The sequence below is a fragment of the Typopeltis vanoorti genome, chromosome 4, assembly GCF_054136105.1.
Source record: "Typopeltis vanoorti isolate ZY-2024b chromosome 4, IOZ_Tvanoo_1.0, whole genome shotgun sequence".
NCBI classification, from domain to species: domain Eukaryota; kingdom Metazoa; phylum Arthropoda; class Arachnida; order Uropygi; family Thelyphonidae; genus Typopeltis; species Typopeltis vanoorti.
This window is the reverse complement of record NC_143552.1, coordinates 69,168,746-69,189,434: the sequence shown is the minus strand read 5'-3', so window position 1 is coordinate 69,189,434 and position 20,689 is coordinate 69,168,746. Positions and strand designations below refer to the sequence as shown.

The 20,689-nt window shown below is 35.8% G+C and overlaps 1 protein-coding gene across 4 annotated transcripts in view; it reads left to right on the top strand.

Moving 5' to 3' along the window:
- The window catches only part of LOC150107391 (sister chromatid cohesion protein DCC1), a 280,847-nt gene that overhangs the window by 168,083 nt on the left and 92,075 nt on the right, over positions 1-20,689 (top strand). For all 4 annotated transcript variants that reach the window (XM_090391252.1, XM_090391253.1, XM_090391251.1 and 1 more), the window contains exon 8: positions 11,038-11,114. In XM_090391252.1, the coding sequence (XP_090247378.1) occupies positions 11,038-11,114 (77 nt within the window). The remainder of the gene's footprint in view (positions 1-11,037; positions 11,115-20,689) is intronic.

The following is a 20,689-nucleotide window of genomic DNA, read 5'->3' as shown; positions in this document are numbered from 1 at the left end:
AGATGATGAAGGTAACATGAAAACTGAAGATAAGGAAATCCTAAATGTCTGGAGTAATTACTTTGAAAGACTGTGAAATGAAGCAAGCAGTGACAGAACCATACTAAAACATTTTTAGGAGGAATGCAAAGAGGAGTACATATCAATATGGGAGGTAGAAAAAGCCATCACAAATTTGAAACCCAGAAAGGCAGCTGCAGTAGATGATATTCAACCAGAAATGCTTAAGTTTGGAGGTTATTTAGCTACATTTATTTATCTATTTATTTAGATGAAAGCATCTCTTGCATAAATGGAACTTGTCCGATACTCCAAAATGTGAATGCGGAAGTGGGATCCAGACTATCAGTCACATTGTTTTTGAGTGTCCTATCTACTCATTCTCAGACACTAAAGAGGACTTTTTTAAACTGACCCCAGAATCCCTGGAGTGGATCTGGGATTTAAGGATTAAACTCTGACTCCTGATTCTTAATTTTTAATATTTAATCATTTCAACCTATTATTATTATTATTATTATTATTATTGTTCCGGGCAACTCCAAGGAGTCGACAGACTCATCGAGGGAGGCCCTAACATCATGTCAAGAACAACTATTCGACATTCACACAGTATCTATCATACCTTGTCTTGAACTCATTCATGGTCGTAGCACCCACAACAGACTCTGGAAGCTTATTCCACTCATTCACCACTCTCCAAGTAAAAAACCTAGCTCTAACACCCTTGCCAACCACGCTCTTGCCCAGCTTCCATTCCATTCTGGTGGTGGGAGGCCCCTAGTCCTCCCACCACCAGTCATATTTTCAAAAATATCTTCTGGATCAGTCTTATAGAAACCCTTCAGTAATTTGAATGTCTCAATCATATCACCCTCCTTTGCCTATCGACCAATTTCTGCAACCTACAAATCTTCAACCTATTCTCATAAGGTTCATTCCACAGACCTGCTGTCATCTTGGTCACTCATCTCTGGATCCTCTCCACTTCCTCCCCATCACAAAGAAACCTTGGTGCCCATAACTGGGCACAGTAGTCCAGATGGGGTCTTATCAAGACTCGATACAGAGGAACAACAACTTGTTTGTCTCTGCATGTTAAAGTATTTTTCAGAAGCCAAGTGATTTGGTGAGCTGTTTTAGTCACTTTTGCAATGTGCCCCCCTAAACTTCAATTCCCTATCCACCATCACTCCCAAATCCCTGGCCTCATCAATCTCCTGGAGTACGGTTCCACCAATGCGATATACTGCTGTCTGCTATTCTTTTCACCCCAAAGTGCATAACCTTACACTTTGGCGCATTAAATTGACATCCATTTTTCCTAGCCCAGTCCTCCAAACTATCCAAATCATCCTGTAAAATTTTGACATCCTGTGCACTCATAATTGCTCTACCCAACTTTGCATCATCAGCAAACAAGTGAACACTTCCTCTCAAATCCTTTCCTATATCATTGATGAACAAATTGAAAAGCAGTGTTCCAAGAACAGAGCCCTGTGGCACTCCACTAGTCACAAGCCGTCTTTTAGACTTGACTCCACTCCTGAATAAACCACTCTCTGGTATCTCTCCTTCAACCATCCTCCTATCCATCTCACCAACCCCATATCTATCCCCATCTGCTCCAGTTTACTGATTAGGGTTCTATGTGGTATCCTATCAAAAGCCTTGGCAAGGTCCAGTAGTATTACTGTAAACCCATTACCCTTATCCAGTTCAGCCGTCACTGTGTTTTAAAACGTGAGCAAGTTACTGAGGCATGATCTACCCTTCACAAAACCATGTTGTCCCCCATACAATATCCCATTTTCATCTATCCAATCCTGTATTCTTTTCTTGACTAATTTCTCTAAAACCTTGACAATGATTCCTGATATGCTAATCGGTCGGTAATTTACAACAGCAGTCTTGGAACCACCGTTATGCAGTGGAACTATTTTCCCCTCTTTCCACCCCCTCGGGACTAACCCAGACCCGAGACTCAAATTAAACAAAATGGTCAAGGGTACTGACAATTCTTTAGCCGCTTCTCGTACAACACGAGCTGGTATACCATCCAATCTCACAGATGTATTGACATTGAGCTTATGCAATAGACTACTCACCTTCACTTCATTCACCACAATTCCCGTATAATCTACTGGTACATTCGTTTCTGCGATGTCACCACCTGGATGATATATTCTTGCAAAGTGCTCACTCAGTAACTCAACTATATCAACTGATTCAGTTACCTCCCTACCATCGGCATTCTTTAAAATCATTCTGCCATGTACATTTTTCCTTTTACTTGCTACATATCTAAAAAACTGTTTAGGATTCTCTTTAGCCTGCATGGCCAATGTTCTTTCGTAATCCTTTTTTGCTTTTCTTACCACACTCGTTACCCTTTCTGGCCTGCGCTTTATACCGTTCATGTGCCTGCTGGTCACCTTTCTCCTTAAATTCCCTCCATAGTTGTTTCTTTTTTTGCAGCTCAAGCTTAATGGTGTCATTCATCCATTTAACCCCTAGTTGATTTATTATTCGGACTCTAGGTATACAGTCATCCATTGCTTCATGCAAACACTTCTTAACTACCTCCCATGCACTACCGACTTCTAGTCCTTGCAGTTGTACATGCCATGGCACTGAACCAATCAAACTCCTAAGCTTGTCATACTTTCCAGCCCGATAATTCCACATGTACCCTGTCTTAATTGAAAATTCTACACCTTTAGCCACCTCCCAAGTCAAGACCCTATGATTGGTGGCAATGTGGTCATATTTGTTACAGCCAAATCCTCAGATGTAATTACTAGGTCAAGCACTCTCTGACCCCTAGTATTTTCCATTACATGCTGTCGCAGATAGTTATCCCTTAATAACCGCATAAAATCCAATTCCTTCCTCCCGTGTCCTCTCCTCACTCCATTCAATGTGACCATAGTTGAAATCTCCCATAATAATCACCCTCCTTCCACTCATTTCTTCTATTTGCTTGTGCATAATGTCACCACCATCTTTTCCATCACCTGGTCTATAGCAGCACCCAATTGTATATTTAGTTCTGCTAGCCACAATCTCACACCAAATGGCCTCAAATGTGCTCTTTTCTCTATCCTGCAATTCAACTTCTATTCTCCTTGGCTGCAGCTCATCAGCTATCATCAACAATACTCCTCCCCCCATTTTATTCTCTCTGTCATTCCTGAACACACTATACCCATCACATTCAATCCCACTAGCTATATCATCTACAGTATTGTACCTATTGTACCCCTTTTAATATGATTTTTACAATTGTTTTTATGTTGTTTTATGTAATATGTATGTAATATCCTGAGGCCTGTACATTGTACACTAAATAAATAATAACTGCATAATTAAGAGAATCTGTTCAGAAGGTCAAATTCCAGATGATTGGAGGAGAGTTCTGATGGTTCCCTATAAATAAGGGAATAAAGCTGAATGAGAGAATTACAGAGGAATTTCTCTACTAAGTCTTCCAGATAAAGATTTATGCAAGTATACTTGAAAAGAGGTCAAGAAAGATTGCAGAAGAGAAACTTGGAAAAGAACAAGCCAGGTTCAGGCCAAATAGAGGTTGTCAAGATCGTATTTTCACTTTATGCCAAATAGTTGAAAAATCATGGGAATATGAGAAGGTACCCAAAGAAAAGCTTTTCAAAACACTACAATTATATGGAGTAAGTGGAACGTTATACAAAGCAATACACAGTCTATATTTAAGTTGTAAGTCAGCAGTTACAATTGAAGGAAATACAATAGGATGGTTTGATGTAAAATCAGGAGTAAGAGAAGAATGCACATTATCTCTCTCCTTATCTGTACGTGTCAGTGTGCTATGATAAGAAGACACTGACATGTAGAGATAAGGAGGTGGTGGTGGTGCCTCTCTATATAAGCCATTGGTCAGACCATACATGTGCTATTGTGCTCAAATTTGGTCACTTTGTTTTCATTGTGATGTAGAAACACTAGAGAGGATCCAAAGATGAATGACCAAAGTGATTCTGGAGTGTTGTTATGAAGAGCATCTGAAGGAATGTGGATTACAGAGATTGGTAGATAGGAGGAAAAGAGGAGATATAATAAAGACCTTCAAGTTAGTTAAGGGATTCTATCAGATTAATACAGAAGGACTTATAAAAAGAGTAGACATTAAAATGAGAGAATGAGAGGCCATCCCTGGAAGCTGTATAAAGATGCAGTGAAGAAAAATGTGAGGAGTAGATTTTTCATTTGGGGAGTTGGTGGTGGTGAGTGGAATATGTTGCTAGAGTATTGTGAATGCAGGGAGTGAAATTACTTTAAAGTTCATTATGATAGACATGTTGCTTGTTGAGTGGGCCTTCCATGATGAATCTATTGACTCCATGGAGGTTACCAAAATAATAATAATAATAATATGAAAGAAAGTGGTATTAGGTCTGATATTAGTATTAGAATTGGAGATATCAAACTTAGCTCTTTGTTTTATGCAGATGATGTTGTACTCCTAAATGCATCAAGTGCAAGTCTGCAGGATTCTCTGACTAAATTGAATAACAGCTGTAACAAATTTGGCATGAAAATCAGCAATAAAAAGACCAAAACTTGAAAACTGGTAGGAACATAGAAAACTTCAGCATTCTTGATGAAGAGCTTATAGAATAAGCAAAGTAACTATTTAGGTACAGTTTTTAGTGAAGATGGTAAGTTAAATCTGTAAATAGACAACAGGATAAGCAAAGCTGGTATGGTGTGCTGAATAAATTTATATGGAATAAGAGAGAAATTAGCCAAAACATTCACATAAAGAGACCCAGAGAAAGACCAAGGTCTAGGTGGATTGATTCAGTCAGAAGTCTTTAGAAGCATGAAATGTTAGATATGATAATATTGGAATGCTGACAAGTAATAGAGCAATTTGGAGGAAAATTGTTGATAGGAGATTAATAATGTAAACTTAATCATGTAGTGCTGTCATAGTAGCCAAATGGCCTGAAGCAGCCTGAACATATGACACATGTTCAGGCTACTATGACATCCCTTGAGGTGTTTAGCTCTTATTTTTGTTTTGATATTTATTTTATTTTTTACTTATATCTATATTTCTCATTGTGTTAAAAGCAATTTTGGATTTTTTTTTTTAATTCTGTTTTTTATGTCCTTTTCTGTTCCTCCTTAAGTGCTCACCACCAATCTCAGATAAACAAAGATGTCTGCCTGTTCTAGCAGGTCTTCCATCGTTTTTTAGTGTTAGTTTTTTTTTTTTTTTTTAGCCACACTTGGAGGCTTTCAGGCTTAAATTATCCATTTTCTTTTGCTTTCATGTCGGTGCTTTTGAGCTAGCAAACATGATGTTATTGGCAGAATCTGGATCGTTTAATTTATTTGACTATTCCCATTGCATATTAATGCTCTCATTTATTATTTCTCATTCACCCAGTCTATTACAATTAAGAAGATTGTAAGGGAGCTTATGCACCTGGCCTTTCACTTATTGTTTTTATTTCTTTACTTAAATTCCCATTACATATTATCTTAATTTTATAATTGTCATACACTGCTTTTACTATGTTGGTTATTTTTTCTCTCTGGTATGCCAAACTATTTCATTAATTTTTAAATTTCTTCTCTGTTTATGTTATCAAATGCTTTTTTCAAAATCAATGAATCCCAAATATAGGCTCCTCTGCCATTCTGTTGATTTCAATAATTATTCTCTGCGTTATCATTTGGTATATGCATGATCTGTTAGGTCTGAAAGTTGCTTGTTCTTTCCTCAATTTATCTTCAATTTCATTTTTCATTTTTTCTAATATTCTGATGAAGATTTTATTAACTATGCTCAAAAGAGATATTCCTTGCCATTTTTGCATTCTGTTGTATCTTTTTCTTTGGTATTTTCACCAATAGTCCTGTATTCCAATCATCTGGATACTCTTCCTTTTTCTATATTTCATTTAGTAGGGGATATCACTATCATTATCTGTATGCATGTCTACAGTAAGTATTTTGTTTGTATTGATATATTTTATTGTTTATCCCTCATTGATCTCTCTCTTTTTATATATTTTTTCCCCATTAATCTTCCTTGTTATTTTGAATAATTTCTTGGAATTAAAATTTACTGCAGCCTGTTCAGTCTCCCTACAGAGATCTTCGCTGCATTTTCTTTGCTTGTCTATTTTTCTCATTGTACATTTTATTTATCTCCTTTGCTCTTCTTTATTTTGACTTTGTAGTAATTTTCTTCTGACAGTGATCAAAGTACCCTTTTTAAGGTCTTAGTATTTGAAAATCTTTTATGCATCTAAACAAAAACAAAATCCATGAGATTTTTGAATGAATTCCAATCTATTCAAGAAACAGTGGAACTAGAATGAATTAAAATTATGTGTGTTAAAGAATTTTAAATGTTTTTATTATTATTATTAATAATAATTTTATTTATTGCTTTTATTTTATTTTATTTTATTTTTTTTTTTTATATGTTGCTCCCACTCACAAAAGGTTATTTTGTAAACCTATAGTACATTTTGTGCCGTGGGTGGGCTAAGGATTTTTTTTCTATTTTTATAAATTTTTATATTTTTTTTTGTATTTTTCATTTATTTTTTACATAGTCTGGAACCCTGTTCTAGAGTCCAAACATGGAACTTTTTCAAGCCACTTCAGGCCTCCAATAAACGGGGTTGTGGTCTCACATCAGGCAATGACATTCATCTTCCGCCCAAAGACAGTCATGAACATCCATGCCCACGGTGTGATTCGAACCCACAACCTGTTGGTTGGAGAGTGGCCGTACGCTAACCATTCAGCCAACCAGGCCATTAATTTACATATAAAACTTAGAATTTGATTATTCATTTTCAGTGTTACTTTATCTAACTTCTTTTTTCCTTTTTTTCATGGTAAGTTAAACTGTAGTAACTTTGTTTAATTTATATATTTTCAATGGGATCAAATTGTCTGTTGATTAACTTACTAACTGAGTTAAAAATAAAAAAAAACCGACATGAGTTTTTTTTTTTTCAATAAAGAATTTAATAATTGAATTCTAGTTAAATTTATCTCATGAAAGAAGAAACAGGAATAAAGTAACATTTGAAAGTGAATATCCACAGAAAGTTTTAGGTTTCTGTAGTTGTAAAGATGTTCTGCAAAATTTGAGTATAATTTAATATGATAAGAACTATATTAAAAAAAAAATACGACTTACAATAACTTGCGTGACTAGATTGTGTGCCAATAGGTACACTTCATCAAGGCATGCTTATAAGAGTAATTAGCTAGAGACATATATCACAATAAGCAATAAAAAAAGAAAACAAAGTATAAAAATTATAATAAACAATGAACATGTGTAATGAGTTATATTACCTTGTATTGTTGCTTAGTATAGCTTGATGCATATCATAGCCAAGGTCTGTAAATGTGAGATTTTTTATTAAAAAAGACCGAACTTGGTGCAGAATCATTCTTTGGTTCTTAATGCAATTAGTGGCTGTGCATGGCATTTTGGAAATGCTTTATATGTTTTAACAGTATATTGAACATAACTGTTCAAGATACGGCATAAAAATTTAGCTGAAAAGTTATATAAGATCTGTTTTCTTTTCTTTATGACATCTTGAAAATGTTCTGACATGCACATTTCTCCAGCATGTCCACTTTGACCAACATAATAAATGCCACATGAACAGTGAATCTTGTAGATGTCTAGCTTCTTGAAGAGATAATGTAGATCAGGGATCGCCAAACTTCTTTGACCGTCGACCCCTTCAAGAGTTTCTTGACTTTTTATTGACCCCCCCCCCTCTATTTTACTATTATGTAATTATAATAGGACAAGCAAAAAAGATGCTTATGTGAGTTTTTAGATTGTTTATTTTATAGTTACAGTGTTTACTGTATGTATAATATAGTATATATTATTATATTGGCTTAACGTCAAAGGGATGCATTTTTGTTTTTGACATCCTTCTTAACATTACATATTTGATAGGAGGGATAAATAATATATAAAATATAAAATTTAATTTAGATAACAAAATAACAATAATACAATCTTCCTTATATATATGAAAATAAGACTTTTATTAACTTAGTATACAATTTACCAACGTTGTCAATGTGAAGGGTGTGCTTCGTGACTCTTGACAAGATTAGCAATGTTGGGTTCAAAATTAGTAAGTTTCAGCCTTAAATCGCCACGAAATTCTATATCTAGCTTATTTCTTTGTTTTGTTAAAATGGAATTAACATGGCTGAAACCAGCTTCAACCATGCACGAGCTTGGAAATGCAAGCAAAAAGGGGAGTACCAATTCAGAAAGTTTTGGATATTTTTCTATAACATTTATATTCGTCCAAAAGTAACTTAAAGTCCTATTTTTAAAAAGCGTCTTAGCTTCAAGATCAACTGACAATTCAATAAGTTCATCTTGTAAGTTACATTCGATATTTTCAATATCTGCAGAAAATGGCTTCACAACCCGATCTGGAATGTGCATGTTTTCAAAATCTTCAAAGCGCAATTTAAAATCATCGCTCAAAATTTGAAGATGTTTCGTGTATATTTCTAAGTCTTCATCTTTTACTTCCAATTGCCATAAATTCGAAAAGTAATGAAAATATTTTCGTAACAATGATGATTTAAATAAGGCTAATTTAGCTTGGAAGCCTAAAAGAATCGTCCGAGCTTGAATAATCGTAACATCTTTACCTTGTAGATGGGTCTGTACGTCATTAAATTAAAAGTAATGAAAAAAGTCCTCCAAGTAGAAAATATGATTCTTATTTCTCTCAGTTCATCACCCAAAAATAAATTAACATCTGTAAGAAACTCTAAGGTTGAGTCGAACAACTTAACAAATCTTTGTAGACTTGCACCTCTAGACAACCATCTTACTTCAGTATGCAAGAGTAATTGGTTTGATACTTCATCATTTTTTTCACAAAGTTTGGCAAACAAACGCCATTTAAGAGGATGAGCTCTAATTTGATTAATAGATTTAATACACACTCTTAGAGTATCATGCAGTTCGTCACCGAGAATTTTTGCCACCAAATGGTTTCGATGCAACACAGTGAATAGTACGTACACTTTGAACTTTTTCTTTCAGAAAGGCAGCGAAACCTCGATAACGACCCACCATTGCAGATGCGCCATCTATGGCTACTACTGTTATATTAGTAAATGGAATATCATACTTATTGAAATATTCCTCCAATCACTGAAAAATTGTCAACCCCGTTCCATCACTTTCAAGATATTTTGCAAATAAAAATTCTTCAATAATTTGATGTTTGGTTTTACTATAATATCTTACATAAGCCATAAGAATAGAAGAACTATCGAATGTAGATTCATCAAGTTGGATGGAGATCTTACTATTTTTGAGTTCTGATACTGCAGTTTTTTCTACATCTTCAGCCATTTCACCAGTACGTCTTTTCATGGTATTCGCACTAAATGGTAAGCATTTTAAAATAAGGCCGGATTTTTTTTTCCATTATGGTTTCAATTACTTCTTTGATTGCAGGTATAACAATGTCCTCTGCAATTATATATGGTTTACCTTTTTTTCCTATATTAAAAGAAATATTGTAGGAGGCTGTTAATCCTTGTTTATTGTCAGCTTTGGCATGTGCTTTCATAAATGATTTTATAGTTGGTCGATGTGTGTATTTCTCTTTTAGTTCTTTAAAAAAGTCAAGATCTTTATCTTTCTTATGGATGGAGTCTTTGAAGATGATCTTTCATTTTTGCTGGTTTATTGTTTCGTTACTAAAAGTTTTTTCACAAAGAAGACACATAGGCTCGTTTCATTTCTTAATGAAGCAATAAACCCAAGTTTCAAATTTCTAACGAATATTGTCTGCATTTCTTTTTAGAATCTGAAGCTGCCATTGTGATTACTGGGATTGTAACAAAATAATTAAAATTGAAGTCAGTAAGCAATAGTAATGTCTAAATAATATACCTACTCACGTATTTCTATAGGATGTACAAAACTACCAGCCCTGCCCAACTCTTCAACATAAAGAAGTTTAGTTCGTGAATGAATAAGGATTGAATTATAATATGTATGTTGATGAATTTTAGAATATTAACACTCACTTGTATGTCAATGCGCAAAAATGAGACTGGGATCGAATACGTGTAAGTATATGTAAATAAGCAACCGTGCACGTGTTGCAATCTCGCTCCCGCTGCGCTGGCCGGGTAGGAACCACCGACATCCATTTATTGGTAAATACGTCATTTTTGCCTACTTGATTGGCCTGCATAACTATTTTCATGACCTTGCTCCATCTTACAGGTCCTATTCATGTCACTATTCCCACGATTCACTCTTAATTGTGTTGTCATTCAGGATGGAGGTAATCCAAGTTAACCGAATTAAATATTACCCGTACAATGATGTCTTATATTTTTCTATTGACCCCTGAGCCTGAATCGACCCTAACAATGTTATATCGACCCCTGGTGGTCAATATCTGATGTAGATCCTGTTGAATGTTAGGATTTTACCATTAAAAAAAATTCAGGAAATGTTGGCATACTGAATATTTTGTATTTTATCTACCTCACTCAGTAGCTTTTTTTATGTTGGCATACTGAATATTTTGTATTTTATCTACCTCACTCAGTAGCTTTTTACGTTTCCATCATTACAGAGATAATAATCTGTCATTATAAATAATAATCTGTCCATCTGCATATCCACAAATGGTTTCATATATGCTAGTAATTCTTGGATAGATTGTTTTGACCCATCCTGCAAATTTTCCTTTTTCCTGATATACTGTATTTGGCATGCAATTCAAGTATATCACCTCAAATAGTAATTTAACCTTATATAATAGTATGCATTGCTACATATATTGATTCCTGTAATTATAGAATTATTTTGTTGTAGTAAGCATTTATTCATTTCAAAAAATTTGATATGGTTTTTTGTGAACAGGTATAGTAAAAGAACAGTATTTTGACAGTGTAGATTAAATATCATTATTAAAAATTATTTTATATATATAGGACATGAACTTTATTGCTTGAATGAGGAATCTGTTTGTAGATTCTATGCAGAAGTATTGCTGAGACCTGCTGGAAAGGTAAATAGCTGTTTTAAAGATAATCTCTATTTCATTTCAGATAATTTAATTTAGGTCCCATACTTTGGACTTTAGGCACTAAAAATTACACATATCAGCCACCGAACTAGAAACTCTTAATTTAATACTGTGTTGGACTTCTTTAGCCTGAATTACAACACACATGCAGTTTGGTATAGATTCCACAAGGTATTGGCTCAGATTTGACAGAAGAGGACTTTGCTCCTTCCAGATCTGTTTTTCTAATATGTCCCATACATTCTCAATGAGATTTAGATCTGTGCTTTATGGTGGAAATCTCTGTCATGCTCTCTGAACCACTACTGAACACTTCTTGTGCAATGGACAGCAGCATTACCATCCATGAGACATTAATATAATAAATTTAGTTTAATCCTTTATCCAAGTGTGAGCGAACAAAGTTTGCACCTGAAAATATCTTCAGGACTAGGGTAAGGTAGTACAACACCGGGCAACTCGTAGCAAAGGTGGACCAAGCTAACATCACTCCTATCCTAGTATTTCCCAAAATGCAAAATACATATCCTTGTGGATATGTATAATGTTATGCATTAAGGGAAGGGCCACTACCCAGACTAGTTTCTACTTTTATTGAGGTCTCTTCAGTAGGAGCCAGGCCCAGAAGTGGAGATACCAGGCAGAAGCAATAGCGAGGTCATCTTTACCTATAGGAGTTGCCAAAAGGTGTGCCTCCTTTTTATTAAATTACTCTGGATTTAGAGAAAGATGTTGAAAGTTTATTTTTCACTTGTTTAGACTATGATAAATTTAGTTTAATCCTTTATCCAAGTGTGAGCAAACAAAGTTTGCACCTGAAAATATCTTCAGGACTGGGGTAAGGTAGTACAACACCAGGCAACTTGTAGCAAAGGTGGACCAAGCTAACATCACTCCTATTCCAGTATCTCCCATAATGCAAAACACATCTCCTTGCAGACATGTATAATGGGAGGTACTGGGATAGGAGTGATGTTAGCTTGGTCCACCTTTGCTACGAGTCGCCCGGTGTTGTACTACCTTACCTCAGTTCTGAAGATATTTTCAGTTGCAAACTTTGTTTGCTCACATTTGGATAAAGGATTAAACTAAATTTATTATAGTCTAACCAAGTGAAAAATAAACTTTCAACATCTATGGGACAAACGTCACTTGCTGGAAAAAAAAAGTCAATATTACTTGATTGGCAACAATATTCAGATATTCCTTGGAGGACACCTGACCTTCAAGCAATATCAGGGTAAGGGGACCCATTGCGTACCAACAGAACATGCCCCACACCATGCCACCATCTCCAGAACCTTGAATTGCATTTGCAAGGCAAGCTGGATATTACTTCATAGGGCTTCTGCCAAATACTCTGCCTACTGTCACTACAGAACAAAGTGTGCTGTGACTCATCAGACTGTGACTTTTATCCGGTCTTCCAGTGTCTAGTCACGGTGTTGTTGACACTGTAGACAAACTTTCCGGTTCTTTGCAGAAATCAGTGGTTTCCATATAGGCATGTAATTGTTAGTATCAATCCTCTTCAGTTCCCTGTGCATAATTCAGTGAGATATGGGTCAGGAACAGCCTTCATTAAATGCTTAGGTCAATTGCTTCAAACAGGAAGTTCTGTTTGTCTGTGGGATACTAAGGCAAGTGATGTGAAATCATTAGTAAAGGATTAAACCAAGAATATAATTTTTTGGCATCTTTAATTTATAGCATAACCAAGTGGAAAAACTTTTCAAAATCTGCTCTCACAGCCTTCCAATCCCATCCATAGCTTTGCCGACGACAGTACACTCCATTCCTCCTTTTCATATGACAAACCTGTTAGTGCTCAAGTGTTAGAATCTTTAAGATCTGTCATGACCAAGTACCTGAACTCAAATCTCCTAGCTGTATCCCAGTGGGGCAAGGGCAACCTTGTAAACTTCAGTGTCACCAAAACTCAGTTTTTGTCTGATCTCTTGCAAGAAAGAGCTCGCATCCCTTCCCCCTTACTTTCAGTAATACTGAGATATTCAAACATGATCAGATTTCCCTTCTTGGACTGACTTGCACTTCCGATCTTTTCTGGCACAATCATATTTCAACTATAGCTTCCGCAGCTGCCAAAAAACTTTGTGTACGTTTTGCATGAGACGCTGCTTCACAGCTGCTAACCCTGTACAAAGCCCAAATCTGCCCAGCCATGGAATAATTGCTCCCATATTTTGGGTGGTGAACCAAAATCCTCTCTTAGATTGCTCAATTCTATCCGGAAGAGCGCAATCTGTCTAATTAACGATCCCTCTCTCTCACAGATGTTCAGTTTCTGCTTCGTGCTTCTTCTACAGATACTTTTATGGACAATGCTCTGCTGAATTGGCCAAAATCATTAAAACAAGAGCCACTGCTAACCAACATCCTTTTTCAGTCCACCTTAAAACTCACCAAACCAACATCACTTTCTCCTCTTTTATTCCATCTACTTCTGTCCTTTGAACATTCCCCCCTCCTACTCTGCCTTCCCGAAAGACTACAACCGTCAGCTGTTCAAACAAAATGTGAATAGCTGACGGTTGTAGTCTTTCGGGAAGTCTATTCCTCTTGCCCACACACACACAGCACTAGTGTACTATAGATCTTGTGGCCTTTCATGTATGGATCGGATATTAAAAAAAAAAAATTTTTTTTTTTTAAATTGCCCACCCTCATATTCAGGTCAGCAGCTTCATGTCCATCCATTTTCTCCTATATACTATATACATAATAGGGTTTTAATGTGGCAGTTTAATGAATGCCTTTGCAAAGACTAGCAGTGCTATCATCATCATCATCATCAAATTCCTGACATGTACCCTCAAGGGATGTACAGGATAGCAGTACTATATTGTAACCATTTCCTTTATGTGACTTGACTGTTATCTTATTAGAAAGTGAGCAAATAAGAGTAATGAAACTAAGAGTAATTCTTAATTACTCTTAGTTTCACATTCTTATCCATTTGTTCCTGAATTCTACCTTTCACTGACTTCTCTTAATATCTTAAACACCATTCTAGAAATGCTGATTGGTCTATAATTTGTTATCTTAGTCTTTGAGCCTCCTTTATGTAGTAGTACTGTCTTTCTCTTTCCACTCTGTTTTACCTTCCCAGTGCTGGACTTAAGCACACTGGTCAGGGACACTGCCAGTTCGCTTGCACTTTCTCATAACATGTAGAGACCGATGTCAGATCAATAGAGTTCATAATATCCTAAACAGTTCAGTTAACTTCTCATCTCAATCACTGCATTATCTCTACCTGGATAAGATACTCTCCCAAAGTGATGTGATAAAAATCATATCATAACATATATCGCATCATATAACATTATAAGATTGAATTGTTAACTTGCATTCTTCATGCTAAATAATTGCACAAGACTGTCTCACATAATCTTTGTACTTGCTCTCAAGAAATATAGTGGATATGATGGCACTAACATACTTTGTATTTAATGATGAGTTTATTATTGGGCATTTCGTAGGGACTTTTTGGATAGTTTGTTATAGTGAGTGAATTTGCTATAGTGAGAGTCAACTGTTTTTATCAAATCCCAGATTTGATTCGGGATCTTTTTATTGCCATTTTTGATGTATTTTGCTTATTTTGTTCATATTTCATCTCCTGTTCTGCTTAACTGATCATACCCTTTTAGATTAATCTACTTACTTTTAAATATTAATAATGTCAACTCTAATGTTGTTCTGCCATTGATGCCACATGTTCGCTTCCATAATTTTCTTTCAGAATTCTCATGTCTGTGATTTCTAGTCTTTGATGAGCTGCTGATTTAATAGGGAATCTTACCTTCAGATTCCAGATTCCCTAATTAAAATTTGAATTCTGTCTTGTATATTACTTCTTTGGCATTTTACCTACTTTCTCTCATGCTTTCTCTACTTTCTTGTTCTGTGGGATCCATGTTTTGAAATCCAGCCTTTATACCACTTTCCTTAATAATGTGGTCCATGTAGATTATAATTAACGGCTAAGATAGTTTATAACCTTACTTTATACCTGATTAATCATCAAACCTTATTACATCTGTCAGTTTTAACTACTGATTTGCAACTGAAGTTGAAGTCATCACACTGTTCAAAATGCTAAAGCATTTTGAACAGTGTCTCTCTTTGCACTTTGTTAGATGCTTTATATGAAATCAGCAAAGTCTAAAGAGATTTTTCTTATGTTCTACTTTTTTTGTTTTTTATTCCCCATGCTTTCTAGAACTTTTGATAATATCTTTGCTGTCTAGCTTACAAGCTCTGAGTTCAGATCTGAAGATGGCATGAATGTTTATGAAAGTCTTTAGGTGATAAATGTTTTTTTTTTCACTGTAAATCCTCCACTGGAGGGTAATATGTTTCAGTAAAGCATAATTCCCTCATTATTTAATGCTCAGACCACAGTTTGGAATGAGGCATATTTAAATCCTACCCACTTTTTTGGTAGGATTGAAATTAAAAAAATGTCATAAGATCTGATCTTGTAGCTCTTACTGCCTAAATCCAACAACCTGTTCTTAACTTTTCTTCCACCAGTTTTTTTTTTCCATGTATGCTTGCATACTTGAAACATTCAGTGAGGAGGATATTTTTTTTATTATAATAATTGAGTATGATGAATCGACTCCAGTCATCTGGAATTCAATCTTCTGACCAAGTTTCTTAGTTTATGTAACATAATTACTACAAAACATTTATACAACATTTCGTAGTCTAATATCATCTACTATGACTTTTCAAGTTTCTGATCGATTTTTATACTTCATGTTATATATTCTAATTGTATGCCTCTGAATATTTTCTATCAGCTTGATTAATAGTTATCTTGTTTAATTGTAATTTAATTGCTGGCCTGGTTGGCCAAGTGGTTAGTGCATCCGCTCTCCAGCCAAGAGGCTGTGGGTTCGAATCCCGTGTAGTCATGGATGTTTGTAATTGTCCTCTCCAGTAGGGACTGGGTCACCATGGGAGTAGTAGATCCCAAACCTCCCGCATTGGGAGAGGCCTTCACCCTGTAGTTGATAGAAAAATAGGCTGTTAATTTATTGCCGGCCTGATTGGCCGAGTGGTTAGCGTATCCGCTCTCCAGCCAAAAGGCTGTGGGTTCGAATCCCGCCATAGGCATGGATGTTTGTGAATGTCTGAAAATACTAGTGATGGTTGTGGGCAGTAGATGGCGTTGGTGTAGATGATGCATTTTGCTGTAGTTGGTGGATCGAGTGGTGGAGACAGAGGGTGTCCTCCCTAGATGAGTCTTTGGACTCCTTGGAGGTGTCATGTATTAATAATAATAATAATAATTTTTGAAAGTAATTACTTCAGACATCCAGAGGAGCATCTTTGTGTTTGTATTACCTTTATGGTCTTTGATTCCTTTTTTTGGTACTCTTTCTTCATTTACTGAGCTTTCTTAGTTTCATAACATGCTACCTCAGAATATTTAGTTTCTGTAACATCATCAAATTCCTGAATATATCCACAAAGGATGTATTAGGACAGTGGTGGCGAACCTTTTTATGTGGGCATGCCAAAAATGTACAAATCGAGTTGCTGACGTGCCAAAAATTTACCAATCGATTTGCTGATGTGCCGGGCAGTTTTTAATAGAGGAAAAATTAATAGAAAATTAATCTAACTTAATTCATTCATTTATTTATTTATATATAAATTTATATATATATTTATTTATAATATTTTATAAATAATTATTTATAAATTTATAATGTTATTCAGTGTAAAATTGATTATTGTATTATTAAATTGATTTTCATTATGTTGGTTTGAAAAAAAAAAAAAACAGTAGTGAGAAAAATATTTATACATTGTAGCTCACCATCGAAGTTAGCTGAGCAGGGAAAGCAGCAGTAGGATGTCAACTTGTCGGTGAAATGCTTACCATGTTTCCTCGAAAATAATTCACCCTCACGTATAACTGGCACCCCTAATTTTACTTTACGAAAAAATGCATTAAAAAGTGTTGCATATGCCTCACACACGAAAAATGTTTAAACATGTTCACGTCGAGGCGAGGCGATAGCAACTCGCTCTCTGCAGTTAACAACACGAACTCTCCCCCCAACAGCCATTATACTGCAGATGCAAGAAAAACAAGTAGTTTTATTGTATCCCTGATTAAGGTATGGAGGCTTTTGCAGTCTGTGTAATATATTTCTCAACAGTTAGTGCAATTAGAGACAGCTGGAATAAAAACGGTGCTAACTAATCAATCACATGTCCCCTCTTAGAGAAACTATGCTGTATAGACTCAAGCAAAACCATATGTTGCACTGGAAACACAGTATCTAATTAAAATCATTTATCCAATTTTTCAATTACATGAAATAAGTGTTTGTTTTATTGCATTTGAAATTCTTGATGTCATTATGACAGATCACAAAGGCTAACTTCAAATAAAATTTTACCACGCATTGAAATATGCCATATAATTGCATGTGTGAGTTCACCTGCCAGCTCAATAGAGAGCATAGTAATAGTAGCGAATGCATCTTTCATGTTCTTCCAGGCAGATGTTCACTGATCTTCCTGTTTGTCCATAATAGGCCAAGTCACAGTCACACGGAACTTCATACACTTCTGGGTGTGCTAAAGGGTGAAGTTTATCCTTAGGCGAGCGGATCAGAGTTGCCAGCTTGACATGAGGTTTGAAGGTGGTGCGAAGGCCATGTTTCAACAATACTTTGGCTATTTTTTCTGATGTACCTCTGATATAGGGAATAGAAATGGTCATGTTGTATTCTTGTGTATTAGGGGAGGGCAGAGTAATGGGCCTATGTAGTATTTTATCTATTTTGTAGGGATTGTAGCTGTTGGCTAAGAACGTATGGCGCAGGTACTGGAGTTCAGTGGTCAGAGCTGTATCGTTAGAACAAATGGCTCTGGCTCTGTGTGTAAGTGTTTTTAAAATGCCGTACTGTTGGACTGGATGATGATGTGATTGTTTATGTAGGTATCTTCCTGTGTGTGTAGGCTTTCTGTAAATAGAAAAAGATAGTGATCCATCTGAAAGGCAGGTGACTAATGTGTCAAGAAATGGTAAACAGTTATTTGATTCTTTTTCTACTGTGAAGTGAATTTTGGGGTGTTGGCTGTTTAGGTAGGTGACAAAAGCATCCAAAGTGTCTTGTCCATGGGGCCAGATGGCAAACACATCATCTACATAGCGCAACCACACTTGTGGCTTGTATGTAGCTGTGGTAAGTACTTTGTTTTCAAAATGTTCCATGTAAAAATTTGCTAATGGGGGAGAGAGGGGGGGGAACCCATAGCAGTACCATTAATCTGTTTGTAGAATTCCCCCCCCCCCATGTAAAGTAACCTGCATTCATGGTAAATTGAAATAATTCAAAAATATCTGGAGGAAATTTAGACTTGATTAAATCAAGAGTGTCTATAAGTGGTACATTGGTAAATAAGGAGGTAACATCGAAACTAACCATTATGTCTGAATTTTTTAGGATTAGATTTTTAACCAGTGTTTTGAAATGGATTGAATTTTTTACAAACGTAGAGGAGTTGCCAGTAAGAGGGGCAAGCGACTTAGCTAAATGCCAGGCCAGTTTATATGTGGGACTATCTATGCTATCAACTATGGGGTGTAGGGGAATATTAGTTTTGTGGATTTTTGGTAATCCGTAAATACGGGGTGTTTTAACATGAATTGGTTTTATTTTCCTGATGATTTCTTTGGGCCATGATGTCACTTTTTTCAGTAATTTTCGGACTTTTTTCTTTTGCGACATCGTAGGGTCTTGATGTATAATTTGATATGTGGAACTGTCACATATGAGATCTTGCATTTTTCTGTTATACTCTTCTTTATTCATGATAACTGTTGCATTTCCTTTATCAGCTTTTGTAATAATAATATTTTTATTATTATATAACTTTTTTAGGGCAGTTATTTGCTTACGTGGCATATTGCTTTTTGGAGGCTTAGCCTTGTTTATAATACTTGTTATATCTAGTCGCACGTTATTGGCCATTGCTGGCGGAAGATCGTGGATACCCCGTTCTACTTTCATCATAATTTCGAGTTTAGGAATTTGTTTGGGTGCGACGACAAAGTTATGTCCTAAACTGAGAGCGTTCTTAGCTTCTTCAGTGAGTGTTTACGACCACGTGGTCTCGTCGGAGTTGCGGTCGGGACTTCGTATGTTGCCGCTGTTGTAGGAGTTCAAATTTCTTTAGGTATTTGCTTTTTACTTTTGTGAATTCTTTTTTTGCTGCAACTTCCGAGATGTGCTGTAGGACAGTCCATATTTCAGGATTTAACACGTTTATTAGTTCTTGTTGTAGAGCTGTTTAGCTTACTAAGCTCTATGCGAGTAGCGGCGATTTGTTCTCAAAGAAGCGCTAAACTCGGCCGTCGATAAATACGATGTGCCTTTGCCGATTGCAACTTTTCTTTAAATTTCAGAAAGGATGGAATAATATCGTTGTCGCGGCATTGTTTAAGGAAGGCTAACCGGTTCAATTTTCTGGACAATTTCAGTTTCAACTTACCGAACCGTCGCGCTTTGTAAACAATATCTTCTCCGTGCAGAATCATCAATCTTACAGATAAGCTTAGGTGTTGATGGTTATTCGTGACTTATTTTTCACGGTATTAACAACACCACAAACACTTCTATCAACAAAGATGTTTCATTAACGCTTATATTTCGCTGATTTTCAACTCAGCATCATCAGAGCACAACACACATGTAAACGCGACAGTGAGTGAGTGAAACAATATAATTGCAAAATACAAAAGATCTAAAGTCCTATTTTTGGTGCCCCTCTAACGAAAAAAAAAAAAAAAAAAGACGCAGTTATCCAGGAGTTTTTCTTAGGATAACCGTCTCCCAAATTTTTGGCAAATTAATGCAACCATATTTGTTAAGGTTGGGAGAATTCTTCAAAGCCATTGCTGACTCAAAAAATAATCTTTCAGATCTATAATGACTCCTAAATAGCACATTCGTTTTCCTCCATCTAATCCAGTGTGAAGGAGTGTCCAAAGCGTGGTCTGCCAGTCCCCACTTGCCATAGTAATAGTAGCGAATGTTCACTGATCTTCCTGTTTGCCCATAATAGGCCAAGTCACAGTCACATGGAACTTCATACACTCTTGGGTGTGCTAAAGGGTGAAGTTTATCCTTAGGCGAGCGGATCAGAGTTGCCAGCTTGACATGAGGTTTGAAGGTGGTGTAAAGGCCATGTTTCAACAATACTTTGGCTATTTTTCATCAGCGAAATATAAGCGTTAATAAAACATCTTTGTTGATAAAAGTGTTTGTGGTGTTGTTAATACCGTGAAAAATAAGTCATGAATAACCATCAACACCTAAGCTTATCTGTAAGATTGTTAAAGCAGTTATTCAGCTTAGTTAAGGAGCACTGCAGGCTTGTTCTGGATTTATTTAAGAGTATACCCTCATCTGCATACTGTAAAGAGTTGAGATTAACATTTCCAATTTTGTTATCAAGAGTAATGCCACTTTTCTTCATAATGTGATCCATTTAGATGATGA